Raw genomic sequence first — 17,655 nt, forward strand, 5'->3', positions numbered from 1 at the left:
TGCCAAGCATGGCCAATGGAAGTGCTTCTATACTTGCTCTCTTTTTCTTATGCCGCATCATTTCCACAGTAGAATGAGTATCAACCAGGGCATTCCGAGGATCTTCAAAAAGCTCACTAAAGCACATTGTCGTCCCTTGATCATAACAGAAATTACGGATAATAGCTGATTTGTTTTCGACACTGATACATCAGTAAAATCCCTATCTTCGTCGCCGTAGGGGTATTGGTAGTCGAACCGAGCTGGCTGTCTGCCGTTTCCCCTATAACTGTGCTATCGATAGCCTTATATCCTTCGGGGTATTCTAAGCAAGGATCTTCAAAAAGCTCGTCAAAGCACATTGCCGTTCTTTACTCGTGACAGACATCATTGGAAATAACCGATTCGTTCCGCCACCAGCCACATCGGTTATCTCCGCCAGCCGTAGGAGAGCTGGTAGTCGAACAGAGCTGGTTGTTTGCTATTCTTTTTTGTAACTATGCTATCCATAGTCTTATATTCAATTGGCACGTGTGAACTGCTTTCTTAATGCTCATTTAGCGTAGCTTATTCTTTCACATTATGTGATACAGAAAAACTTTTCCTCTTTTTACCACGCTTCTTCCCCCACGTAGAGGTTCACAAACCTACCGATAGTCTGTGAGCTTCCATGATAGGCCTGATATATCATTATGGCGATATTAAAATGGCTTGGCTTACCATCACATCGTGCACAGTGTTTCTTCTCATCACACTTGGCCCGAAATCTATGGCAACTGTCGCTAACCCGACTGGTAGGTGTTCTCTCGCGTGATATTGAATCTGACCCTATAGATTCTATTTTCCATTCATCAATATTACTCAGCCGTATGGGCAGGCCTTGTAGGCTTGAAGACGGCCTTTTATTATGCAGGCCGTCTGTATTTTCTGAGCTGGATAGCATTCCTTGCACGTTCGCTGTTTCGTGTACAGGGGCTAACCAGGTCTGGACCGCGCGAAGTAGCATACTCAAACACCTGCCTCGTGCTGAATGAGGCCCGCTCTAAGCGGCGCTGTACATTGCACTCGGCATGATTACACTCTGAATCATATACCGATTTGGCGAGTTTTCGAGTGGTATCACGAAGGGAATCGCGTTGACGAAATACAAAGTATATTTCTATGTTTTGGAAGCCACACCAATGATGTTTGCGATCCTTGTCTTTAATCTATTACACCCAGGACGACTCGTTAATGGGAAAATGCCTGGTATTCGGTCTGTATGTTGCGGGATAATCAGAAATCAGGGTAGAAAGACACCTACAAAGGCTAATGACGGCGACGCTTATAACTTAGACAGGCACAAATCGGTCGAGGGTTACAATGCGTTATAGAACGGGAACATAATCAAATAAGTTTACAATACTGATCCAATTAAATTGATTCAGCAGCCGTATTCACATAGTAAGAATATCGAAGGAAATTGATTGAATACGTGCCGCAACCCTATTGTAGTTCTACCGTAACAAGTCTCGACTTCCCTACAACCATCTTGGTCAATTATAGCATACTGCCGATATTTCGCAGGGCCAGCTGCTGTACGTTGGCTCAAAGGCATGCCACTATTCAATTACGCAGCTCCATGGCTCCTAGAGAGTCGACACCGTAGCCACCAATTCTCTGAGAGGTATTGAGGCGATTCATAGGCGTTACAATTAGTTTGACAAGTTTCTGTGGGATTACTCTACAAGTTATCCCAACCGGATCGTCAAAGTTTGAGCCATGTACACGCTTGTATAGTTAGACTAATCAGCCTTTATCGGCGCTTCTGTCGGGATGCTTCTGTCCAAGGCCAATGCGTCCGTAAGGTCCTAAGCGCCTATGTCTGCTTAGCTACGAGGAGACAGCACTTTTTACTATAAAGGGGAACCCCTGCTACTGCTATATTAAATATTATTTTATATTATCTGCTATTAAAGATTAACTTGGGCTTAAACGATTCTGCTATTTAAATGGGGTAAAAATAAAATAAAAGAGGTATATACGAAAGAAAAACAACCAAAGTTTTATAAAAATAACTATTCCTAAATGTCAAGTAAAGTAGCAGTAGATATTTATATGCTAACAGTAATAAATTGAAAACTCCATTGAGCTGAGAAAACAAATTGAGTTATATAACATGCTTTATATAAATACAACGCTAGGAAGTATACACAAAAATAAAATAGGCAATATATATTATGATAACCTTTGTCATACTTCTGTGGTTAGGGCATCTTCGCCTCGCGATTCCCTCCAGCGGTTCGTTGATGCAAGAAGACCTGAGCAGCCTTTGAGTAAGAACCCCCACTTTCTAACAAATCCTTCACTCACTTCCCACCCGTTGACCGTCCATGGCTCACCCCAAACCATACAACCGCGTTGCTCTCCGTCAACGAACCCTTCGTACAAACTCTTCGCCAGATCGAGATGAAGGTCATGAGCATCGTATTGACTGTAAAGGCGAATCAGATTGTCCCGCATCACGGGGCATGGGAATATGTCTATCCAGTACTCGTGAGGCGTGGATTTTTGTAAAGCAGTGGGCAAAAGCTCAGGTGGGACGCAGCGAGGCGGATCTATGGCTAAGCTTGGAAGGTTGAGAGTGCCCCCGCATTCTAGAGGAAGATGCTCTAAAAGAGATAAAACGGCCATATTGAACAGCGAGGCGCGTTGGACGTTGTATTGAACCATGGTGAGTAGACAATGGTCTGGGCTCAGAGGGAAAATGAGAGGAGGCGTTGGCTGTCCGAAAGTTGCGGCTGTCGTGTAAAACATGAGAGGCGGTAAAACCATGTGTGTCTCTAATTTCCAGGTTTCTGTCGCTGGCTCGAATGATTCATGAAGATTTATGTCGAATAAATCCCGTCTAAAACAATTGGAAATGCTGAGATCTTCGCTTTTAGCCACTGGCTTGTGTGATGCTCTAGAAATTAGAATGCCGAAACCATTCCAAGAGGGATCGATACTGGAGATAAGCTTTGCATAGGCGGCAGTCCTTTTCTTCTCGCCTGGCCGTAAATCAGTCTCGCATACCTAACAGCACAGCATGGTCTATTTAGACTGCCTGCGATCTCGTTATATCTTTCATTGGCTTGGTAGTTCCAGGTTTGAAAAATACTGCTATACTTACGTGCTAGCCGCTGGCGGAGACGATTCTGCCGCTTCTTCCTTTCGGCTGGGTCTGTCACTCCTCTCCAGTCGTCCTGGTCCACAATCATCTAACGCCACGTCTGTCAGATTTATCCCACAAACTAAGTGTCACCTAAATTTTAAGTATTTGAGCCTGCCAGTGGGCTGTACCTTGGGAAGTTCTTGTGGATAGTTGAAAGTAATGCCCGCGTCTGCAATAACCTATTCAGGACGACGGTTATGCCGATGAATGCTTTTTACGGAGATGTGAAAATAGGAGGCAATGAAGGCAAAGGGCATTCGTCCGTCAGTGCCGAACTACCAAAGAATCAAGAGTTCAACATGCAACAGTGGCCCACTGTTACAGTGTTAAATGTGATTGGATAGCCAGCGTGCAACACCAAGCTAATGCAAGATCGTGACGCACTAACACTTTTTTGGGAATGCCAAGGCTGTGTAAGCGAAATCCACCTGGATGAGTAGCGAACACGGAGAACTAGTGAAGGCGGTCCTTTGATTTGGGTGTCCTCGACCGGGCTATATAATATGCGCAGCAGACATATTGAAAGTTCTTCTCTCCAATCTCGCACAAAATAAACATCTATCACGTCGTATACAAGCGTACTCATTTTTTATTATTCAACATGCCACGTCTCACTGGCATTGCCAATTTCAATCCAGAAAAAGACATCCCGTCTCTGAGCGACAAAGTTATCCTTGTAACTGGAGGTACGTTTCTAGTATCTTATCTCGCTTTATACACTCGACAACTAATTCTAATACTTGACACCTAAGGAACCGCCGGTTTGGGGAAACAGTCCATCCAGGCTCTTGCAAAGCATGATCCCCGTCACATCTACTTCACTGGCCGTAACCAAGGAGCGGCTGACGCTATTATGAATGATATCAAAGCAGAAAATTCGGACGTGGGATTAACTTTCCTAGAGATGGACTTCAGTTCCCTCGAGTCAGTAAGGGCCAGCATCAATCAATTCGCACATGACCGGTTGGATATCCTCATGTGCAACGCAGGCGTTATGGCAGTACCGCCAGCAGTAAGCAAAGATGGATTTGAGATCCATTTTGCAATCAACCATTTGGCCCATGCCATGATCATACATGAACTTCTACCAGTTCTCACACGAACTGCGGAGATGCCGAACTCTGACGTGCGAGTCGTGTGTCTGACATCAGAAGGGTGGAAAGGACATCCATCCGGCGGCATATTGTATGATAAGGTGCGAACAGAGAAAGGCGGAATGCCACTTTGGCTGTCAAGATATGGGTAATAATATTTCTTTATCCGCCTGCTTGAATTCGAGATATCCAGGGAGTCGTGCTGACAGGGAAATCGCTCACAGCCAATCCAAATTTGCTAATCTTGTATTTGCGGCGGAACTTGGGCGTCGATGTCCGAAACTAATGGCAGTCTCGGTTCACCCTGGAGTTGTGAAAACGGATTTGGTAAACACTCTGTCCTTTACAGACACGGCCTTCTTACATATTGCAAACTTGATACTAGGCGTTTCCATCCTTACGCCAGAGGAGGGCGTCCTTAATCAATTGTGGGCAGCCGCAGGAGCAAGCCGAAATGATCTTGTGAATGGAGCATACTATAAGCCAGTGGGAGTTTTAAGCAACAGCGATATAAATAAGGACAAGGCTGCTAAGGATAAAGAGTTAACTAGTAAACTCTGGGCTTGGACTAATGAAATATTAGAGAATATTTAAAGTTAAATATGAATATTATTCAAATGGCTAGTATACCTACTAATAAAATCAGAATGAATATATATACCTTCCACCACTCTTTGTGCATTTATCTATTACGACCAAACTTTCTCTCTCTATGTGCTAAAAGGTACTAGGGTCGCTGTATTGGGGGGCCATTAACCATGTAGCCGGTATGTTTGCAGTAACTGGAAGGGAGACTTGCAGCCGGCAACTACCCAAAGCTCTTATGACGTGTGGTTGACTTGTACTTCAGTTAACTATCTGCGACCATGGACAGTAAGATAGCCAATATCGGCAGCTGTTGTATAATAACCATAGACTTCACCACCCAACGCCTGCCCCTCTCATTTGTAAGTAAATATGTCATATTATGTATACCTTACTTGCTAAGAATTTAGCTTTTACGCTATAGTACGGAGACGGAACTTTGCATTCCATAGCTTCGACGAACGTAATGTAGCCCCTGCCTCAACAAAATCACTGACTATAGGTACCTTCGGGTTTGCAGTAGGCTGGATAAAAGCCTTCGGAGCTCGGTATTTAATACCACCATTTGCACACTTAGCATTATTAAAGGCTGCATTAGCAGCAGCGCTCCAGATCTCGGTGATATCCGTGATCATAGGCGCTGTCCAATAGAGTCGACAGTCGGCGTGTTCGACGACGAACTGCGCCGGAAGGCCATCGTCTATATTCGATCGGAGGATCTGATCTCGCACATTTACTGATGCCGCCGTGCTCCGCGCGATTGGGAGGGTTGAAACGTCTTCTAACGCCTTCAAATTTGCTAGACTCGGGCCAAATAATATTCCATGCTCAGCAAGCTGGAAGATATCGCTAAACTGGTATACTTGCGAACCCTTTACTCCGCCGACTCCCTGGATCGGGCCTTTCTTCGGCCGGCCACCAAAAGCAACAGACTTGATGCCTCCGTTGATTCTTAGGAATTCGGATGCCAAGGTGCAAGTCGAGCTGCAGGAGCCGTCATAAAGAAGGACAATGTTCTCCGGTAGAAACGGTTGAGTGAGATTTGAGCGGGATCCATATCCTGAGATCTCGAGGCCAAAGCCGACAGTGAAGTTTGTCGAGATAAGAGGATCGCTCCAGTTCCATCGCATAAGAGCCGTGTAGTTTGTATCCTTGAAATTCCTTGGCCCAAACTTGTTCGCAAAGCTGGAAAAGGCCCGTTCAGACAAATCCAGGTCAAAGCGCCAATTCTCTGGTGACAGATACGCACGAATCTTATCAATATCGGCTTCAATGAGTGGATCAACGCCCTTGGAGACATTACTGTAGACATGAGCGAGAGTCTCAAACTCTGGGCTGAGCTTCCACCGCGAGAGCCCATCCGCTCGGATTTGGGGGAACAGTTGACCGTAGAAGTCGTAGCCCAACGCTATGAAACCTCCGGGGTTACCCTGGAAGTCGACAACGAGTTTCGATTTCCCGGCGGCCACTGCTTCCGCAAAGAAGTTCTGGACAACGGCCTGAAATTGGCGCGGAGAGTTAGGATCAAAGCTGAGGATTGAAATGACCGCGACATCGTCCAAACCGTCACCTTCGAGAAAATAACCAGACACGATGCCGTCGTCAGTCGCCAGAACTGGCTCTGGGTATCCGGGGTTCTGGCGTGGTTGAACCCTCGCGCTGATAGTAGCAGGTACAAAACTGCGCCGACCATCGATACTCAGAACACAAAGGGTATCGAAATAGGATTGGCCGTCAACTATTCCCGTCATATTTGCCTTGACCGATGCAGTATTCTCAAAAGTTGCACTGGTCCCATTGTCGAAGGTAAATGTCATCTCTGGACCCTGGTAAATGTATCGGATGCGGCCACCGCCTGTAAAATATCCTTCAGTGGCAGTAGCCGCCGCGAAGGCTTTCGAATAAAACATGGAATTGTAGGCGGCATCTCCATCTTGGTTGAAAGACGCCGTTGTGACGGTGTCAAGGACGAGTTTCGAGGCCTCAATCCCGTTGATCTTTGTAATTATAGGCGCTGTTTTTGGATCCCTAACGACATCCTCTTTTTCGGGTCAGCTATTGTTGATGAGATTGTATAGAGAGGACATATAAATAGTATGAGAATCCAAATTCATATTCATGGCACTTACCGTATAGCTTGATTACGGGCAAATATCGTCCATTCTCGCTGATTGATACGATGGGCGCCGTGCGTGTCCACTCAAACGCGACAGTCAGCGCATCTGGATAAAAGACGAAGTGTCCATCATGCGCCGGACCAAAGACTCGAACATAAAGATCCTCCTGGAACTCGTATTCGTTGGTATACTTGTCCGCCACGAGATCTGCCCTGACGCTGGCAAGTGCTTTGAAGATGTCGTGAGGCGGGTAGAAGTAATCCGCGGGCGGGTCTGCCTTGTAAGCTGCGTCAGACTGCCATTCGAGATACGGCTCCAAAGCGTCAATCAACTGTATGCCCGCGTCTTTATGGAGGGGGATTGTATTTAGGCAGGCATAAGCAAGAGAAGCGGGAACAGTTGGTGTGGCTGGCAAAGGCGGCGATGTCAGCAGAGCTTGATATCTTTATCTAGTGTACTTTGAAGACTCACCAGTGCTTGTAATCTGTGCAGCCCATAGGGTGCTGACTTCGGCGCATGGCTCAATCTTCTCAACATTTGGAATGTCTTCTATAGCTTGAGACGAGGCTGCTAGCGCCACAGTCATGCTGTTCCATAAACCCACTAATGGCCGCATCTTTCAATCTATTTGGTCCTTATCGAATCAAAGCAGAAACTCGGATCTACTCTTTTTTTTTTTTTTAAAAAAAAAAAAAAACAAGGGTGAGCTGCCAGGGTATACAATCTTAGTTTTATACAGGCCTGGAAGGACGAGCTGCCTTTCGCAAGACAAATTATGATTACCAATCTCTTGGGCAAGCTCAACAAGGCCCTCCCAAGAGAGAATGGTACATATATTACAGCAATGCCAGAGATAGGCTAATTACATTATCACAATTTGATAGGAGGACTCCTAAATATGCGGGACCAGATGTATGGCTAAAGAGGCAGTTGTAAAACCTCCTCTTTTGAAGATTGAATATGGAAGGTAGTAAGGAAAAAAGACTGGGGTATAATATTACGACCTAAAATCCTACAGCCGCATGAGAAGGTATATACCCTATGTACCTATAGCTCTAGGAAGTCAAACCTAAGATGGCGTATATAATATCTACTTGCAAACCTAAACCCCCTAGTTGATAAAGGTAAACTAGTTTAATTTTATTAATAAGACTTAAGCCCCGCAAAATGCAATCTCCTTCAACTCGTTGTCGGTCTCATATTACGTTTTTGGCCATTCTTCGGAGATTATCCAAGCTGGTGAATCCATAGGCACGTCCCTTAAACCGTTGTTAGATTTGCCCTTGCGACATTGGTTAGATATCAGTTATATCATAAATACTCACCTGTGGTTTACATTCACAGGCAGCAGTTTCTGTCTCAACGATATGGCAAATAGCTTAACTGTCGATCGCGGATTCTATTACTATGGCGCAAAAGTCTTCACTGGATTGTATTTTCTCTGGGTGGCCCGTGTAGTCGCTTAAATGAACATCTAGTCAGTTAGGATGATTTCCTATTCAGAACTTGTAACAGACCGTTATACTGTTAGGTCAGCAGGGCAAAACATTAGGCTAATAATCGCAATTGTAGCAATTATTATAACGGAACCAGCTATGTACAAGGTATTTAGCTGTTACGAAGGACCCATCGTATAACAGCTTTATCCATGCCACTGGACTGTCAATATGGCTTCGGTTTAGCGGCTGACCCATGATGCTGGCTGGAGAAACTGAGTTGATTGTGAAGTTTGGCTTCATCTCGTTAACAATCTTTCAGAGTGCCTCAACCTTACTGGCAAAGTACACCATATAGCCTATGGCTGGATGTTTTTGCTCTTCAGGCGATCAAGCAACTTCCACGGCAGCGTCATTCCAAGTTTCGCGGGTGACATGCGTAGTATTGCCTGGGTATCGCATCGTAGCCGCCACCATGCAGCTCGTATATACGAACTTACGCATTGATGGCTCCCGCTGTGCTGCCTCCATGAGGCCAGTGACTCCACATACCGTTTGGGGCACGATGTTATTGGGATTGGAGTCGAAGGTGAAAATGGCAGCCACGTGAGCAATAGCCGACACAACTTTCACGGCATTATCAAAAACACATTCAACTCCTAAGTCGGGTGCAAGAGCCAGCTTCAGATCGCCGCGATTAGCATACGTCTTGAAACGTCTTTGACCAGCCAAAATGCCTTAAGGCTGCGAACGGTGCCCCGAACTTTGTACCCACCCTCTAGGAACTGTTTCACTACATGTGATGCTAGATTGGCGGTTGCTTCAATCACTGAAATCCAAGATCCCCTAGGAATCGTTAGTTTTTGTTCTACCATTGCAGATGGGTAGCAGCTGATACTGTATGGAGCTATAACACTTTTAAGTATAATAAATCGCTTCCTGGTTACGCAACTGTCAAGATAATGATGCAATATACTGTGTTCTATGCACAAAACAGGTAGCAGGCCATGTTAAATACAAAAGAGCCTTGAGATATAAAGGTGTAATTTATACAGCGGAAGTATTGCATTGGCCTACGTGCCCTCTCATTAGTGTCCTGGGACTTGTCAGGCGAGACACGCTCTTCGGGAGCTACTAGTTTAGTATAACTAAACCTAGGAGTTTCTAATGCTACATTAGGAAGTAGTACATCTTAGCATCTTGATATATAAATAAAGAAATTATTCATCTCGGGCTTAACAACTAGCAGGAAGTATTACACCTTGGTTTAAGTTAGGAGAAAGGATTAAACCCTGGTTCAATAATTAGTATATATAGTTAATTCTAGGATCAGGGCACCTAGAAGGCGTTGAACCTGGGTTTAATAACTAATATATAACGTAAAATGTAATACGCTAGGGTTTGATGAATTGTAGAAGCTATTGAGTCCATAACTTCAATGGCGATCATATATTATTTAAATCAGTGTATATATAATATGAAGCTTACTCAAGTTTACTTAATATGTAGTAAGATAGCTGCCTATATAGGAAGTAGTGTACTTCGAGTCTCTGTACAGTAAGTTGCTCGTTACAGTTAGTATACTCAATAGTACTGTTCCCACTCTTTTATTCGTCAAGAAAATGAGCAACCAACTTGCCAAATGATTCAGCGTACTGATAGAGGAAGCCGTGGCCGCTGTCTGGGTACACAAGGAGGCGGCCGTTGGGCACCGTCTGCTGGATGTAGTACGAGTTCAGGGTTGGGATCATGTAATCATTCTGGAAATGTCAGCCCTTTCCCTTTGTCCTGCCCTGCCATATTTGGGGTTGGGCCTCTACTTACCGACCCGTTGGCAATGAGGACAGGAATGTCGAAGCTTGGGAGCCGGCCATAGGATCCTTCAACCCCCTGGCTGGTCTCCGCGGTCAGGAACTTCTCAATGGAGATGCCTTGGTTCTTCAAACCCTCTCCATCATCCGTGAAGCCCCAGGAGAGCCACTGGCTAGGCGCCTCACCGCTGGTCGCCTCGTTTCGCTCCGAGAGACGGGCCCACCACTCCTCAGCGTGTTTCTCGCCCGCGGGGTTGTGTGCAAAGAACAACTCTTTGAAGTTGACCAAGTCAATCTTCTCTGTGGTAGCAGCCGGCATGTAGTTGTTGGGCGAGAGCTTGATTCCGGGGCCAGCACTAGCACCTGTACCGCAGAGGACTATCTTGCGGACCTTCAGCTTGTTGGCTGGCGCGTTCAATGCGACCATCTGGGTAACGAAGCCTCCGATCGAGAAGCCGAGGATGTCGACTTCTTTGACACCAATCTGAATTAAGGCAGCAATCATGTCGTCGGCTGAGTCTTTGAATGAGGTTGCGACTTTGCCCACACTTTTTCCGACCCCGACATAGTCAATAAGGATAACGGGTCGCGTTGCGGCTAGTGTATTGACCAATAGAGGATCCCATTTATCCATAGTCCCACGGAAATGGATGAAAAAGACAAGAGGTATACCCGTGGACGCTCCGAAGCGCCGATAGGCGATCCTGCCATCCTTATAGGGGATGCATTGCGTCTTGGCTGTTTGGTGGGTAGTCATCTTGTATAGGCAATTTTCAAGATCTATGTTTGCGTCCTATTTTCTGTAGTTTGCTTTGTTTTGTTGTAATCTGGTTGGGTGGTGTTCTCGAGTTGTTGCTGTAGTTTATATTCGTGTAAAAATATAGGATATGGTTTCTTATATATTTCCTAGAGAGAGCCCTATGTCGAATGCCATTGTCTAGCATCATCTTGGCGGTAATCCACAGTTTGACTTGATTGGGAAGCTTCTCGGACAAATTCGTAATCTTTGTTAGTGATCAAGTTGAAGGCATGACTCACTGGGCTTCCAAATACTAAGCAACATGAGTTTCATATGACTGCTGCACTTTCCGTTTCTGATATAGGCTCCAGCCTAAACCCACCAAGGATAGGAAAGAGATCCTTTTATTCGGCTACTGTTCAACAAATTCACCGGTTCCGTGGGAATTTTGAATTGAAAATATAGCGCATAATATTCAAGGATGAACCAGCGCTCCTTGAGCTCAGCGTTTAGACACCAATGGTGCGGACTAGGCCGGTATCTCTCCAACCAATATTTGCAGCGGTCTATATTAGCGTGTAATCAAGTAGTTCTGACTAGGGTGAAGCTCCTTGAACATATGTTTCTACGTAGATGTTGAGAAATCTTTGTTAAATTAAAAAACACAAAGGTTATACTTCTGCTACAAACCAAAGTTACAATGGGAGGCAAATGTTTAATGCCCTTTAACGTTATTACAAATTGCTTAATCTAAATTTAGCAATGACTGTATTACCGCTTTATATCCGAGAATTACTTACTATATTATAACGCTTTGTATCTTAGTACCAGAATAAGTTCAGTCAGACCTGCTGTAGCTGGGTGTTTACTCTTTGCCTCCTAATGTATAGGTGAACCGTCATTGATTTTTGTTCGGGTTTAGCATGGGAATAAGGAGCTTAAAAGCTCCACTTACTAGCATACTAGTAGGAACAAAACGACGTCACATTGCCAAAACTACATCCTCATGCCACGCCAAATTCACAGCTAACATAAGAATACGTTTCCCTACTACGCGTAGATAGCTCAAGTATACTGTAATTAGCAAGGGCTGCTATTTCCTGAATATTCTGAGAATCGAATCACCCCTTATAGCCTCTTACCCTACTAGTCTATTACTATTTTGATGTTTTTGTAATAATGTCTGGGTATTTGACTGGGTAACGGTGTGTTTCCTCCTAACTTCAAGGGTTTGCCTTGTGGGGAGGCAGAAATAAGATTGGTGTGGTACTTTAGCCTTCTACTCTGGCTGCTACGCTAGCTCCCTTTTTACTACATCAAGCTCATAATTGTCGGACATTTTAGCTGATTGTGTCCGAGCCATGCCTGGGATTCCGGCTGTTTTCTAGTTTCATCACTTAGTGGTCTCCTTCTGAGCCGCTACGCAGGGCTCAGGTAGAGCATTTCCAGCTCCGATATAAGCAGGAAGCACTCGGATAATTAAAGCAAACACAACGCCAGGACCCTTACCTCTAAATGGCCCGAATTCCAGTGTTAAGATTACTCTTAATTTATGGCTTACGAATAATTACATGTTCATACTCTAGCTTAGTAATGCCAAGGGATGCTCCTTCCGCTTTTGACGTTATGTAACAAACCGGGACCTATATGTTATTCGAAGTTAGCTATCCCTCAGGGATAACTATTTATTAGTCTTTAGGTTTATATTAGAAAATTGGTCAGGTTAGCTATAGGGAGTAAAAGTATTGTTTTACTAGTTTAAATTATTTACTAATATAAACTAAAAGTGTAGTTTATCCAATAGTGATATAAATATACCCCTTATGTATGCTGTTCGCTATACTTCTGTTTGGTATATTTTTATTATAGCTACTGTATATAAAACAGTTTGTTACAGTGTACTAAACAAGTACAATAACCTCATTTTCCATAATTTCAGAGCAGCCCTCATTGTCTCCCAGACCAATTCCGATCCGCCTAAACGTTTGAGTTTCAATGTTTTCTTGGTGCAATAACAGCCGAACGCGTCTTGCTGGAGTCCACATATCAGATTCAAGAACATCGATATACCAGCATTGATTGATAGGGTCAGCTTCGCAATCCTGTCGGTACGGATCTATATATGACTCGTCTGTATTCCATGTCGCGGGCTTTGCTAGTCTTCCGATTGTCCCCTTAAGGGTAATGGAGCCCGTCACTGCCGTCTGTGCCTCGTCAGCAATATTCACATCAAAAGAGACGACATCAGCAATGCGTCGCATTGCTCCGTATGCCTCGTGATGGCCTGTGAGGTCGAAAAGAACGAATGCAGTCACCGAGGCCCAGGACCATGACGGAAATTGAGGATTACGCATCGATTGTTCATGGACACGAACTTCCCAGCAGAGACTCTCTAGCAACCGATCGCCTGACCATACACCGGCAACAAATTTGCTCTTCATAAATGGTTCCATGGCATGGCCCAAGCCGACGATGGCAGTCAACCGGTCTCGTCGCTCTGTCATGGCTCGACCAGTAAAATCGTATACTAGTTGTTGCCAATGCTTAAACACATCTGCATCCCCCCACTGGTATGTACGTGCCCCTCGAACTGCGTTCTTTGTCTCATATCTTTCCCAGGGCGCGTAATCTGACAATCGTAATGGTCCGGGCTGGCCCTCGGACGCGTATAGATCGAAACACTCCCACCAGAGTGTCCCACGGCCATAGTACAAAACCCGGGTGCTCATCATTTGCTCCTGCAGCGTCCATGCCCGTTCGTGTACGGGTCCGGACATGGAAAGCTCCATGGCAGGGAGGATATTGGGACACGCGACGAGATACATGGGCGAATCAGGGACCTCGGGGCTCATCGATCCTGCTTGCCACGCATATTCACGGAATGCCTTGGGTATTCTGTAATTTAAGCAGACTGCAGTTGAGTTGCGAGTCTGACGGAGCCGAAATAAGCCATCCTCACTGCTACTCGAAGCCACAGTCGAAATAGTGAGCGATGCGCCAGCATAAACGTGCTGCATTTTTGCAGCCTCGTAGGCCCAATCTGCTTCATCGTCCTGAACGATACAGATGGCGTCGATCCAGATGTATTGGAACCCAAGATTGCGAGCAACTACAATGGCATCCCGCAGTGTTGTAGGTAGTTTGTGGAGAGGTATCGTGTTTTCGTGGCTCGATAAGTTTACTTTCGTCGTCTTGTAGAAACTCGAAGAAGGTGTGGCTTTTCCCCAGCAGTAGGAAAGAGCGCAGTATCTGCCTTTCAAACCTTGGCTTCTGAACAGAAACGGAGCTCTTGTCTCGTCCCCCACATCAATGACACGGGTTGGGAGAGGCATCTCTCCAAAGCAGAATTTCTTGCATGTTTTATGTGATAGCTCGCATGTACTAAGCCAATGTTTAGCCAGTTTGAAGGCTTCCGGAGAATTTGTCTCGGTCTTCCTGTCGTTATAGTGACATGTGTTGAGGATTGTATCTTCTGCTCCAGGGCGAATTGTTAATCGAGTCACATGAACATGTGCTTGTACATAAAGTGGTACTACTCACCGTCTAAATGGGTTAAATGAAGAACGAAGTTGAGAGATGAACCCATCAATATGCGTAACATGTAAAAGGAACTTCCTGGACGGGCAAGTTCAAGTAATACGGCTCCAACCACTTCCGTATCAAATTTTTCGATTTTCGTTTCACTCTCATTGTCTAGCCAGCGTCGTTGATAGCTCTCTTGCTTGTCGATACCATCAGCTATCATACTACAAAGCGGACAGCCAAGACGAGCCGACTCTTCCAAGAGATCTCGCAAAGGGTAAAGCTCAAACACAGCACAATCATCATACGTGATAGTGTCCTGAGCATCACGTCGCGCTTCGTATGTTGGACAAGCCCACATCTGAAATGCGACGCATTGGGAGCAGAAAGGCTTTTCTTTAACTTGAAGGTCCTCTGTTTTGGCAATCTCACAGAGAGTGTTAAAGAAGCTCTTGATCAGGTGGCGACTTGTAAGGGATATATCTATATCCCGAGCAGATAAGATGTCCTGGATGTCTGGTGTCGATATAACCCACCAGTACACTTTCAGGAGGTCCTGAGAAGGGAACAACTCCCGATGAGTCGATGCAGAAAACAACTTGCGTGCCATGGTGCGGAGCTTGTCACCAAAATGCATCCGACTGCTGGCTACACTAGAAAGGTGGCCTCCGTGCTTGAGAAGAGCATCTATCGTAGGACCCTGCTTGTCGAGCAACGCAATATCCAAGGGCATCCAACCATCCCGTGAGGCACGATTCACATCAGCGCCACCTTCAGCCAGCTTCTGTACCATATGCGCATCCGCAAAGCGTATAGCTTCGTAGATTGGGAGAGTATCCACTTCGATTTGTTCGTGCGTATCCCAGTAAGTCGTCTCTTGGAACATTGGATCAACAACAGGAGCATTAAGATCTGCGCCATGCTCGATCAAGAAGTCCACTGTCTTATTGCGATGGCTATGAACCGCTTCCATTAACGCCGTCCTACCCAATGCATTATATAGATTGACATCAGCACCGGAGTTCAAGAGGAATTCGGCAGAAGCATAATCTTCCAAAAACAGGGTCAAATGGATTGGAGTATTCCAACTACACCATTTGTACTTTTGTTCGAGCCACTCTTGCTTTAAGTCTTGTTCCGTCCATATGGTATTAGGATCTATCCCGGCCTGCAGAGCCACTTCCCATGAGGCAATATCATGTGGCACTAATGTTGTGGAGTACTCTTTTGGCTTCTGCGGTTCTTCCCGCTTCTTTCTTTGCTGGGACTTTGACTTAGAGCGAAACTTAGTGGTAATACCACCAGGGCCCAGAGAATAAACAGGCATTGTTAGATATTCAAAACAAAACACGCATCGAGAGGTTTTGATATTACAGAGAAAAAACTGTGCTGATTTGCATTACGTGTCCCTTTACGTTTGTGGCAGTTATGGGAACCCCGCATCAACAGCAGGGACAGTTATTATTTAGTGAACAGGAGACCCGACGCATTAATTACTTCTGCGGTATTTCGATATAACATGAAGTAATTAATTCCATGAACTACACTCTATGCTGTTTGTAACTAATAGCCTTATTCCTAAAATAGAGCCTTTATTGCGTTTGACTATAAGATCAGGATATAGAGTAACAGGGACTAAGACATCAATACACTACAACTTGTTACAGAGTAGCAGGGATGAAAAGCGGAGCTAAAATATACACATATACCTAGAAACTATAGAATTATCTAACTCTAATGTAAAAATATATATATAATGAGGTATTCAGTAGTGTTGTGGTAGGCAGAGTGTACCTAAATATTTGGTGTATACAAACCTATGTAGGCAGGGTGGAATATTCACTTGTGTTGAGTATTTGCTTATGGATTGCTAGAAAAAAAATTAACCCGGTTCTTTTAAAAGGGCTTTTACTGGCTTGGGGCACTTAACTTTAGTGATACCATAAAGGGCGGTGAGGCATTTCTTTCGGAAAAGTCCTTTGTATAATTAGCACCTACCGTAATAGTCGGGTGGAAATTAGCCCGTTTCTTATGCCTGTCTATTTTGGCAATCGTAGAACAAGAAGGTCTGAGGCATTATAATAAGGTTCGTACAGAACATAACTACGTACAAAAACGCAGGCGCAAGCCTACATGAAAGTTATCAGGTTGTCTGGAACGAAGGCCCAGGTGTACTTTCATCGGCAGATATAAAACCTCTGCAAGCGAGAAAGCAATCATGGCATCCTTACCAAATTCCAAGCCAGACCGGGTTTTGGTGAAGACGACCTTGCCCATCCGTCCAACACCACTAAACTCTAGCCGTCAGCCAGTCACGACCGGTCGCTTAATTATTCGGTCTATTGTTCCCGAGGACCTTGAGAGTTTGCACGTGTTGCGCACGCAGCCGGAAGTAATGGCAAATAACCCTCAGGGGAGAATCGACAAAGATCTGGAGGAGACGCAGCGACGGCTGGATTTATTCCTTCCACCAAAGGATGAAGAAACGTTTAATTTTGCTATCTGTCTCAAGGAAACGGGCGAGATGATTGGTACTGGCGGCTGCTACAGATTTACTTCCATGTTTGGCTGGCCGATAATTGGCTACATGATTCGTAAGGAATTCTGGAATCAGGGAATTGTAACTGAGTTTCTCCAGTCATGGCTGGACATGTGGCGCAATCTACCTCGAGAAGATGCGGAGATTGAGGTTGATGTGCGAACACTTCGTGATGGAGATGGGCCGGTTCTGGAGCAGATTGTGACGTGGGCAGTCGCAGACAACATTGGTAGTCAGAGAGTTCTCGAGAAGTCTGGGTTCGAGAACTTCCTGACTTGGACAGAACCCGATCTTAGAAACACAGAGATTAACGTGGATCTGAAAGCGTTCAGGTACTTTCTAACCAAGTAAGTACCTATAGACAAAGTTGGGGATAAGGACGATTTGGAACATATTTTTTTTCTTTTGGAAATGCCGTAGTCTCTATATGTCTTATTAATTCCGCTGAAACATACTACTACAATTTAACGACAGTCATGCCGATTTAGTTCCATAAGTTTGCTTTAGCAGCCAGAGACTTGGCAAACACCTATGGTAAACAAAATAACAAATATATATATCCTCTATACAGCCAAATCAATTCTAGATACAAATTCAGTGTATCTGATATTTAGCAAGCTGCTGTGCCCTGTCTCTGCGG

General features: G+C 44.9%; 6 protein-coding genes across 6 annotated transcripts; 2 read left to right on the forward strand and 4 right to left on the reverse strand.

The window, feature by feature from the left end:
- Positions 1-2,211: 2,211 nt before the first annotated feature.
- On the reverse strand, positions 2,212-3,218 carry TRIVIDRAFT_119702 (uncharacterized protein; the record flags this gene model as incomplete). The annotated part of the gene is made up of 2 exons (XM_014099160.2): positions 2,212-2,742; positions 2,946-3,218. 2 exons carry the CDS (start codon positions 3,216-3,218, stop codon positions 2,212-2,214), a joined length of 804 nt encoding a protein of 267 aa, XP_013954635.1.
- Positions 3,219-3,773: 555 nt separating this feature from the next.
- Positions 3,774-4,860, forward strand: TRIVIDRAFT_48862 (uncharacterized protein; the record flags this gene model as incomplete). The annotated part of the gene is made up of 3 exons (XM_014099161.1): positions 3,774-3,858; positions 3,925-4,414; positions 4,491-4,860. The coding sequence occupies 3 exons, from the start codon at positions 3,774-3,776 to the stop codon at positions 4,858-4,860; spliced, it is 945 nt and encodes a 314-aa protein (XP_013954636.1).
- Positions 4,861-5,264: 404 nt separating this feature from the next.
- TRIVIDRAFT_48829 (uncharacterized protein) lies at positions 5,265-7,554 on the reverse strand (the record flags this gene model as incomplete). Its single annotated transcript, XM_014099162.1, has 3 exons — positions 5,265-6,892; positions 6,981-7,376; positions 7,440-7,554. The coding sequence occupies 3 exons, from the start codon at positions 7,552-7,554 to the stop codon at positions 5,265-5,267; spliced, it is 2,139 nt and encodes a 712-aa protein (XP_013954637.1).
- Positions 7,555-10,011: 2,457 nt separating this feature from the next.
- Positions 10,012-10,849, reverse strand: TRIVIDRAFT_154601 (uncharacterized protein; the record flags this gene model as incomplete). The annotated part of the gene is made up of 2 exons (XM_014099163.1): positions 10,012-10,119; positions 10,229-10,849. The coding sequence occupies 2 exons, from the start codon at positions 10,847-10,849 to the stop codon at positions 10,012-10,014; spliced, it is 729 nt and encodes a 242-aa protein (XP_013954638.1).
- Positions 10,850-12,855: 2,006 nt separating this feature from the next.
- On the reverse strand, positions 12,856-15,803 carry TRIVIDRAFT_68980 (Hypothetical protein; the record flags this gene model as incomplete). Its single annotated transcript, XM_014099164.1, has 2 exons — positions 12,856-14,429; positions 14,495-15,803. 2 exons carry the CDS (start codon positions 15,801-15,803, stop codon positions 12,856-12,858), a joined length of 2,883 nt encoding a protein of 960 aa, XP_013954639.1.
- Positions 15,804-16,694: 891 nt separating this feature from the next.
- TRIVIDRAFT_49052 (uncharacterized protein) lies at positions 16,695-17,366 on the forward strand (the record flags this gene model as incomplete). The annotated part of the gene is made up of 1 exon (XM_014099165.1): positions 16,695-17,366. One exon carries the CDS (start codon positions 16,695-16,697, stop codon positions 17,364-17,366), a length of 672 nt encoding a protein of 223 aa, XP_013954640.1.
- Between the last annotated feature and the right edge of the window lie 289 nt (positions 17,367-17,655).

Source organism: Trichoderma virens (assembly GCF_000170995.1).
Source record: "Trichoderma virens Gv29-8 chromosome Unknown TRIVIscaffold_79, whole genome shotgun sequence".
NCBI lineage: Eukaryota > Fungi > Ascomycota > Sordariomycetes > Hypocreales > Hypocreaceae > Trichoderma > Trichoderma virens.